The following is a 10,711-nucleotide window of genomic DNA, read 5'->3' on the forward strand; positions in this document are numbered from 1 at the left end:
AAAAGTTTATCGTCAGAAGTTATTTACCATACTCATCTCCATTTCTGATTCACAGCAGCTGTGTTTTGAAGAAGAATATAGTATAGGTTTTTTTCTTCTTCTGTTAATCTCAAAGAGTCTATGAGTAGTTGTCACAATGCGACACTATCAGTTTTGTCATTGTTGGTACTGAATTTTACATAATGTTTCTGTCTCGAGAATCCAGGGTTATTAGATCCCCATTTTAACCATCGATCTGCGTGTAGGTGAATGTATGTCAACTTTGCATTGTACCTGAGTAAATGGAACAGTTGCCACACAAAGAAGTGATAATTCTGATTATGCTGATGTTACTAGTGTCATACAGACAATGTGGTATTGGGAATATATTAATATCTGCTGTGCTGTAATAGAAGAAAATGCAACTTTTTAATTAATAAATTATTTACAGCATGCATTTTGAAACTGAGCTTTCCTTGTATTCCATTGTATGAAATTCTGTGCTCTTTCTAAATAGAAAACGACTCAAGATCCAGAAGTATATGCCATTTAATGTTACACAAAAGTAGAAGAAATACTGGTAAATCTTGGCTACTCTACAATCTTCACTAAAACTATTTTTTGTTTTAATACTAGGAGACCATTGGTTACTGTTGCAGATTTTATATCTTTATTTCTTAACTAGTCAAGATAAAAAAAATACATTTCCGTTTTCTTTCCCTCCTTCAAAAACATAAGCCATGGGGAAAATACATCCAAAGTTTCTTCACTCTTGAAAATTCTGGCAAAAATTAGCTTTTTAAAGTGCCTTAGAGTTGATTGGAACTGAGCTTTTAAACAATTATTTTTAAACTTACTGCATTTCTATAAGCCATATTCCTTTCTTTGTAATAAAAGAGCTACTGGAACAGTCGAAAAGATTAACGTAGGACTAGCAGCCACCTCACAGGTGACTAAATTCTTGTCAGACAATAACATCACATAAAACCTTTGAAACAATTCTTAAACTTCTAAGTTTTTCAATTATTTAAGAGCCACTCCACTATGTGGCAGTCAGAGGTTTTGAAACGTTACAGATATACTTCTGGGTTTTTTTGAGAGCGCTTTTCAATGACAGGTATATATATATATATATATATATATATCCCCCTATATATATATATATATATGTATATGTATATATATACTTACACACATAGATGTATACATGTGTGTATATACATACATATGTACATACATATGACATACAAGTGTGTGTATATATATGTGCATGTGTATTTATCTCTGTATATTTGGATGAATTCTTGTCTGGTCTTGAGCTAAAGCATTGGTTCTGCAAAAGCTTTGGAGGAATCTGTTGCCTTTTGGTAATTTCGGTCAAAATCTGCCCATTTCTTATATATGTAGTCCTAGTTACTCTCTGGCTCAACAAAACAAGCTGAATTTTGTACTTTAACTGGAAGTTGTGCAGTTGTGAGGTTTTTTTCAGCCTTCACTTTCAAAGGGCCGTGGGATATTTTTTTAACTATCCCATCTATGTTAATCGACTGTATTTCCTTATTCTATATTCTTTCATTAATAGCAGAAGCTCTGCAGCTCTAGTATGGAAAATAAACATTCATTTTAAATTATCCTCTTTTCATTTTTGTAGTTGTCACTTTACAATAATATACTTTATAATTGTGACAGTGTTTCAACAGTCCCAAATGTTTTGTAGCTGAAATACCAGGTATTTAGATTCTGAGCTGTGAATAATTTCTGTGCTTTCATCTCTTTTTAAGAATTATTTTTCTTTTTACTTCTGACTGATGTTTTCTGACTTCACTTCCACTTCAGCCACTAGATCAGCCTTGTTATGAGATCTCTGCCCTCTGCTGCACTTGGGGAAACCCAAAGTTGCACTTATGGCTGGGGAAGCCTCTCTGGGGATTCATCATTCCTCTCTTCTTCAGTGGGCTTAGCTGCTGTCAAACAACTGCACGGGGCTCTTAGAAAACTGCTCACCAGCAAACTGTTGCCGTTGTCCTGTGTTGGGCTCCTCTTCATGGAAAACAAAGAAATGGACCTTGCTGTTGCAATATTTTAATCCTATAGAAGAAGTTACCTTGGTAACTCCCCTGCCCTCTCTCTCTCCCTGTGTATAATGACTGAGCTTTTGTTAGCAGTGGCCCCATCACCTCCCCATGTAGCACTCCTTTCAGTGTACCAGTTGTTCTGAGGAGGAGTGAAGCGAGACCTCCAGTCCTTAACTTGGAATCGATTTGGCCTCATTGTATCATGGGGACCCCTCCCATTCAGTTCAGGTTATTGTCAGAGGGGCAGGACACAGCCCATGGTACTTTGCTGTGGTACAGTTAAAGGCTTTGGACAATAATGAGGTGTTTGAAACTGAATTTAAAACATCCTCAGAGCTGCTCAAAGGATTAACCTCAGCATCTAGAAATAGAAACCTTGTTTTACCCTGGATAACCTTTCTTTTTTAAATCTATTGGAGAACGTCCCTCACTTTTGCAGGACTTTGCTACAATAGTTACATTTGTACCAAATGGTACGATTTGTTCACATTTCCCTCTTGTATTCAGCAAGTGTCTCACAGTTTTTCCTCATCCTTGCAGAACAGTATGAGACATAAAACAGCCCTAAATGCACTGGCGAACAGCGATGGCCCACTTCTTGAAGGAAATCTTTCAGCTTCCGAGCCATAATTAGATCAAAGCTAGGTAACAGTACTGTACGTGTTGCCAGTTTGGATTAATTTCTTATTGGTGAACTGTGCTATTTACAAATTAACTGTTTCCTCCAGAGTTTTTGATGTACTTTATCAATATTGGTACAAAATCATTATGTTTTACTTGGAGAGCCTAGTTTTTCCAAGAGAAGTTCCATACCACAGGTAAGATCTTTTTATCTTGGACGCTTACTCATGTAAGGCAAAGCAATGAATCAATATACCTCTATTATAGTCTTATAAAGACATTGTGTTATGTGTAGGTGTTGTGTGATGTTTCTTGTGTAAGAACTGCAGTCATTACTGCAAAGTGTACTCCCATTACACCATGGTGTAGAATACCCAAAGTCAGAAGTAATTCTCCCACACAAGCAATTTATCCATCATCTCTCATGCTCTTGAATACACATATAGACCAAATGTGGATGGTAAAACAGGAAGATGACCATACAAAAGGAAGTGAGTTACTTGTAAACAGGACTTTGGCTCAGGGAGCTATGGCTGTGTATCTGACATACTACCCTAGTCACATGTTCTGTACAGACCAGCATGTCGCTGCTTCAGATGATGAGAGAGGCATGGTAGTCATGCCAAATACCCATGAGTGGTGAGCTCATAGGTCCTCCAAACATTAGGGCAGCAGAGTGAAGTTCACTGCTTTACATGAATTCCTTGCCACACCACTGATGACATGAACAGAAGAAGGTGCCCTTTTTACCCCTATACATTTCCACCTGGATGCCGTATCTGCTCCAATCCTTTGGTGCTCTCCTGACCCAAAAACCAGCACATGAGGAACTAAGTGAAGGTGCAGAGTACCAATATCTAAAGAGGGGAAATGCAATGTGATATGCTGGAGTGGACTGTAGGGCTTCAAGGTAGGTGAGGGGTGCTTTTGATTTACTTTTAGTGACTGGCAGACAAATAGTAGTAGAAAATGACAGAATTCTTGAGTAGCTGCAGGCACGGCAGATTGAAAGTGCTTGATTTGGAGCTATGTGTAGAAAAGTCTTGATTTAGCACTATGTATGGTAGCTAAAATGCTTCACTTTTTATCTGAAAGAATAGGAAAAAGAGTTGCCATACAGTGCATGACTACCCCTCTGACTACCAAAACAAAATCTGCTAATCTGTTACCTGATAATCTACATTTTTCTATATTAATATTGATATTTGGTCTATAGGTGTGTTTAAAAGAACCCAGGCCTCTCTGCTAGTGAGCAGGCTGGTATAGTTATGCTGAGTTTTCCAGAAGCAGTAGCTGTTGGAAGAGAGCCTTCTGATTGTTCTTGGTTATGTAAGAGTCCTGTTCCAGGCTTGTGATTGGCATGAGAAGTGTAACATTAAACCTCAGCCAAACTTCTGTAAGCTACATTGTTAATATTTATTTTGTCCCTTTTGCTAATATCTTGCTGTAACAGGGAAGGAGGAAGGGAATGATTGAGAATGGAGGATTGATTGGCTTATATGGCATTCAAGGAGAGAATGAGAGACAACTTTGATTTGAAGCATGGTTATGCATTTATATGTTAAATAGCGTTACATAACCTCCATACCTCTATACCTAGAAATTGTGTGCATTTAGTGAGAACCACCAGGTAAACTCACTGGGAAAAGTGCTATGCTAATTCTCTTTTAGTTTCTGCACATGTCCAAGGGTCTTGTCACGCAGCTGTGATGTTACTGTAAGTCCTGAATATTTCCCGAGTGGAGGTGCCAGTTCTGTCAGGGTATGGAGTGACTGTGTGGTACTGATAAATTTTAATGGACCACAGTAGTTTTGTGATGTGTAGTCTAAATTAACTGTATTGGTGCTACATGTAACCTAAGCAAATCCAAAAGTCAGACATTGTTTAGAAGTACAAAGTGCATTAAACCTCTGGAACTTCTATTAGCACAAACAGTAAATAATTCACTCTTTTTGGAAGTACATAGAAGAGTATTTGAATCTGTTCTGTCTTAAAAATTTGCCACAAAAAGTCCTATCTAAAGAAGTTCCTTCATCTGTTCTCTAAAGAGCCTGTTATCAGGTTTAAAGATTATATCTAAAATTATGCCTGGATCTGTAGGTCTTAATATAAAACTAATGATGTTTAAAGTGGTTAATTGCTCAGCAACATAAGGGGTTATACCATTACATGAAGTAGCTGGAGTGGTGATCTAGTTAAAGGCATTATTATACCAAGGGCACAATGGCCCTATGGAAAAACACAACTGCAGACTGTTAGCTCTGAAATAATCTATTTACTGTGTGTTTGGGTTTTTTCCCCCCTTTTAACAGAATGCATCGAGGCACTGTCGGGAGCACATCTCGGAATTCACACCTCTTGCCTGTCTGAAAAGCCCCAGATACAGGAGCAGTGACTGCAGCAATTCCCCAGCAAGAAGGTCTAATTCTCATTCTAAAAAAATGATGTTTACGCACTGGAGAGGCATTGATTATTCAGTACTTCCATCTGTCTTTGGCTATTCAAATAAGCATTGCCGTTCCAGTGCAGGCTACCGCTACAGTGGGTCGGGTTTGGAAACGTCTGTGTGACAGAACACCAAGTCAAGCCTTTAAAAACTGTGGGTTTGTTGATTTCTTTTTTTTTTTTCAGGAAACAAACATGTCACAGAAATATATTAAACTATACGTGGCTTTTGCTGTCTGAGGTAGTCTTCAGACAAACAGGATCAAGAGCTAGAAGTATGAACCCTTCCAGGCCAATAGGCCTCTTTTTATGTTTTGAACTACTGGAGCAATGAACAATCTGCACAGTCTGGTACTGTGAGACTGGTAGCACTAATAATTCTCTTCATCCTGTGTCAAGACTTTTGTGCATTTACTGCTTCTGTCATCTTTAGTCATTTTCTTTGTTACTTGAAGTGCATAGTTTAAGTCAGTGACCTAAATGTTATGATCAACAGTTTTAATTTTCAGCCAGAAGCAATGACCTCAGTTATCTCCAATGAAAGTCTCCTAAAGCATATTTAACAAAGTGCTGTTTCTGATTTTCCTCTGTCCTTTTTCTTTCTTTGCTCTTTCTGTAGAACAAACTGGTGTTTCCTCTGTGCAAATCTCCTTTCAAGAAACACTCTCTAATGTTCACTTCCTTGTAAGTGGCCAAATCAGGGCTATGTCTGGTTTTCAGTTAGTTTTCCCCTGTAGAAAGATAGGCAAAACAATCCTTGCATAGAGTACATACACACTCTATGAAGTCAAGTTGGCTGTTACCTAGGTAAATAGCATCAATGTTAATACCTACTTAAAAATTGAATGTAAGCATTTTGCCTGAAAGGTCTTTGTCCATTTGTCAGAGGTGCAGATTACCCACTGTTCTCACTTCTTATGCCCATTATCTTAAAATATGCTTAGCAGAAAGTACTATACATGAAGCACTTTTTTTTTTTGACACCTGTTTTTGCAAATAAGTGTCTTTCACTATCTGGATTCACTCCCTTAATTTTGATTTTTTTGGTGTGTATATGGTTAAATACTACATTATAAAGCACACAACTGTTAACTTTTGCAAGCAAACCACGAGGTGGCACACGGCTGTTTACTAACAGTTAAACCGTAGTTGTGATATAGAAACCAGTTTGACTGCAAGGATTCTGTTGGAATTACTTTCGGAATGACAGCCAACTCGCACTTCTGTTTTCTCTGTTCCATTTATGTTACCTTGCACTAATTCAACTGTTAGCTGTGTCCTTGTCTTGTTTCTTTAGTCCAGTGTTTTATTTTGGGGTGCAAAAAGTATCTGAAGGATAATCTAGTCTCAGTCGATTTCAGCCTGGTGGTTAGAACTGGTTAGTAACCATAGGTTTTAAATGCCTCCAAGACGACAGCAGCTAAAAGTTCATTTCAATGTGAAAACAAAATACTCGGAATCAGAGCTGCAGCCTGTGTTGGAAGACCTGGCCAAGACATTGTTTATTGACTTCTGAATGGACTAGGGTGGCAGAGAAATAATATTTCCCTTTTTGTGTTTAAAAAAGAAAAAGATGAAAAATAGTTTACTTACTAATTTACCTTTTTAAATAAAAGAAAAATCAACTTACTAGGAAATGTTCCTCACCATATTCCGAGTTATTTTCTTGTTAACCAAACAGTGAAATGTTATTAAAGTGGCCTGAGACAAGCAGAGATTGTGAAGCGAGTTGTGAAATTTTCAGTATACCAAAGATAAGAGAATTTGTCTAACGGTGAGCACCACAGGTGAAGGTATTTTTGCCATTTAACATGTAGCACTTTTAAGTTTCAAAGAATGTCTTCACAGCAGTAACATTTTGAAATACATACATATGCGTCTGGGTGTGTGTACATATACTTGCCATTTGCAGACTTGAATGTTGGTCAGTTAGAACCGTCCCCTACATAAAACACTGGTGTATATATTTTTAAAAAGTTAATATGGGTATAAATTTTATACCGGTAGCAGTGACAAATTTCTTGTGTGTAGTTAACAAATTATTTGTAATGTATTTTTTAGAAATCTTAAAATTGCCTTTGCACTGAAATATTTTTCATACTGTAGCTATTTATAAATCTGTTTTACGCATACATTTGTTAACACACCATTTCTATTTTTTTTAAGTACATGTTTTGAAGGCTTTTTTTATACCTATGAGTTTTGGCCACTTAAATTTAGCCTAGAGTGGAGTTGTGGCTGAATGTTAAAATTCTAATGAATGTCAAATTAGAAATATAGGTCTATTGCTCTGTCAGTCTCACCCAGTAGTCTCACCTGTTGACGTTTTGTTGGTATTTGTGGTAGTGGCAATCAGAGCACTGTACTTTCAGTGCTCTGCTATTACTGCTAGCTTTTTTACTCTAACAGGCCTCCTGCTTTTTTACTTTTCAGAGTTCCATCTTTTAGCCTTAAATAGGGAGATTCTTGCTTGATGTTTTTCAAATGCTGCGTTCTTGTTCTGCCTGCTAACAAAGCAGTTCATTGCAAACTTCATGTAGCCCCATGCTTAGAAATTACTGACAACGTTATTTGGGCTGAAACTTACACAAGTGCTTGGGAAATTTTAGTTAAACACATCTTTTTTCGGAGGAGAAAGAATGTTTGAATTTAAGTGGAAGTTTCTGCTTTGATTTAGCAATACTTTTACCTTTAAACGTTGGTACTGTTTGTTTAGTAAAATAGACCATTTAATGGAAAAATACATAAAACATTAACTTTCACTTCATTCATAGAATCATAGAACTTGATATGCTTTTGCTTCAGTCCTCGTTACTATTGCCATGCAAACTTAGTCTGCTGCAGCAGGTGTGAACTTGGAGTTTCATTGTAAACAGATCAGATGATATAAAGATGAAAATGTAGAAGTTAAATCAAAGTGCATTAGAATGCTTTATTATGGACGGGACACTGCGAGGAGAGAGGTTTTTCGTGTATTAAAAATAAAGAGGAAAAGTATAAAAATCTATATAACTTCCTAACTTGCCTTGTTTAAATTGTTGCAGCTTTAACAGCATAGTGTCTCCATAACTGCTTCTATAAATGTCTTGAAACTGGTAAGCGCTAACCAAATGTATGTGAAGACTTAGAAAGTATTTCGAGCTTTTCAGCCACTGAACCTCATATATTCCTGCAGTGGCTTGTGGCAAAAGATCTGTTTTGTTTCACCATGTACGATAATTGTTTGTCCAACCACTTAACGTAAAAGCTTACAGTTTATTTTCTTGCTTGCATTAGCGTGTTTGTCTTGACCCAACTGGCTTGCAAACATAAAAGGAAAGAAATAGCTTAATTGAGTGACTGCACTACTTTTGTTTTGGAAGCCAGTGGGATCGTCGTGCTCATGTTACTGTCTCTGTTAAAAAAAGCTTTAATGGAAATCTGTGAAAGTATTATGAAAAAGTGTGTGATTCTACTTTGCAGAATAATCAAAAATCAGTTGATCCAGCTTTAATTTTTTTTTTTTACTTACAAAAACTCAGAGACTCTTAATCTGCGTTGTCTGACATAACCTCTGTGCTACGTACACATTGCATTTGAACTGTCCTTTCATGACCTAATGTAAAGTAGAATCTGCGAAAGTTGCTGTATGGGGGCTTGGGGGGTAGTTGCCTGTGCATTACACATTAAAGATGTCTGTAGTCATCAGCACCAAATACTGACACTTCTTTTGAATTGTGCAATTATAGGTGCATTTATTTGAAAATAAATCAGCCTTCAAATCTAATGTTTAGATGATCTTATACCACTTCATTTATTTGATTTGAAGAGTCAGTGTGTGAATACCTTACTGTAAAGTTTCTTTTCAGTGCTACTTTTAACTTTTCTTTCTGTAGATAACCAAATAGAACTTGTTTATATTTGGTCACATTTTGGATCCTTATGTAGAATATATAAGCAGGAGATGTGAATCTGCTTGCAATAAATAGAAACATTCAAGACTGGTTTAAGTTTGCTCACAAGTAATTAAACTAATTCTAGTATGAGTATGAGACGGTTTCATATTATTCTGTAATAAAATGTAAGTAGATCACAGAAAATGGAATGTGTGTGTGATTTCATTATTGAATTTGCTTGCAGTTGCCATTTCTTTTCAGAGAGTATATGTCACCAGCTAAAAAAGCAAGCTAACAAAAAGGTCAGTTCAGAGAAGGCTGGAACACGAGCGGTGTGAGGGATTTGTTGCAAAGCTAATAGAAATTGGTCAGTCCAGGAGAGCTCTGTTCCTCCTACATTGATTGGGATATATGCTCAAGTTCTTTCTAAATGAAACTTGTAAGCTATACATGAGAACCCCACGCACCAGTACAGGCTGGGGGTCGAACTGCTGAAGAGCAGCTCTGCAGAGAGAGACCTGGGCATCCTGATTGATAATAAGCTAAATATGAGCCAGCAATGTGCCCTCGTGGCCAAGAAGGCCAATGGCATCCTGGCATGCATCGAGTGTGGCCAGCAGGTCAAGGGAGGTTCTGGTCCGCCTCTCCTCTGCCCTGGTGAGGCCTCATCTGGAGTCCTGTGTCCAGTTCTGGGCTCCTCAGCTCAAGAGGGACAGGGAACTGCTGGAGAGAGTCCAGTGCAGGGCCACCAGGATGCTCAGGGGAATGGAACATCTTTCAAATGAGGAAAGGCTGCAGGAACTGGGGCTGTTTAGTCTGGAGGAGACTGAGGGGAGATCTTATTAACATTTACAAATATCTAAAGGGTGGGTGTCAGGAGGTTGGGACATCCCTTTTTTCTATAGTAGATAGTAACAGGACAAGGGGTAATGGGATGAAGCTGGAACACAAAAAGTTCCACTTAAACATAAGAAAAAACAATTTCACTGTGAGGGTGAGGGAGCCCTGGCACGGGCTGCCCAGAGGGGTTGTGGAGTCTCCTTCCTTGGAGGTCTTCAGGACCCACCTGGACATGTTCCTATGTGACCTGATCTAGGTGAACCTGCTTCTGCAGGGGGGTTGGACTAGATGATCTCTAAAGGTTCCTTCCAACCCCTATCATTCTATGATTCTATGAGAAGATCTGCATTTCTTCACGGTTATTCACGGTGTGGGGCCCCCAGTGCTATTTCTCTTTCCTTCTGCAGTGTTGGCAATTTAATGAAACTGAATTAAAGATGAAAATAGTGTGCTTTGCCATCAGAGTTGGTCGCAGTGTTCACAGATTCTTACAAAAGAGGCTGAGTGCTCAGAAATACCATCACTGTCTTTCATTTGGTTTTACAATATTGTGGGATTTTGTAGTTTTTAAAAAAAAAAATCTGAAGAGGACATTGACACAGGCAGGCTGTGTCTTGGACAGCCTCCACAAAGCAATTCAGAGCATCAGGTAGGTGCCTCCTCTCCGAAGCAATGTAGAATGCTGAGGCGCTATGCTTGTGTATTGATTTCACACTTCCCATAATGAAGATTTCAGAGTAGTGGTCTTGTAGTTGTATGAACTCTCTATACAAACAAGACAAGCATGTTCTACCCATCTCTGTTTTGCATGTCAAGAGATTTTTTGTTTCTAGTGAATGAGCTCCTGGAGAAGGCAGATTGAGGAGGGAAGGTAA

At 38.0% G+C, this 10,711-nt stretch overlaps 1 protein-coding gene across 5 annotated transcripts in view; it reads left to right on the forward strand.

The window, feature by feature from the left end:
* ATP11A (ATPase phospholipid transporting 11A) overlaps positions 1 to 9,191 on the forward strand; it is a 124,471-nt gene extending 115,280 nt beyond the window's left edge. For 2 of the 5 annotated variants that reach the window (XM_061996859.1, XM_061996868.1), the window contains one exon: positions 4,989 to 9,191. In XM_061996859.1, coding sequence (XP_061852843.1) covers positions 4,989 to 5,246 — 258 coding nt within the window. In that variant the 3' untranslated portion in view covers positions 5,247 to 9,191. Of the gene's footprint in view, positions 1 to 2,594; positions 2,711 to 2,782; positions 2,878 to 4,988 lie in introns of those variants that run through there. The other 3 variants (XM_061996875.1, XM_061996881.1, XM_061996889.1) reach the window with 3 other exon arrangements.
* Positions 9,192 to 10,711: the final 1,520 nt, after the last annotated feature.

The sequence above is a fragment of the Colius striatus genome, chromosome 1, assembly GCF_028858725.1.
Source record: "Colius striatus isolate bColStr4 chromosome 1, bColStr4.1.hap1, whole genome shotgun sequence".
Classification (NCBI taxonomy): domain Eukaryota; kingdom Metazoa; phylum Chordata; class Aves; order Coliiformes; family Coliidae; genus Colius; species Colius striatus.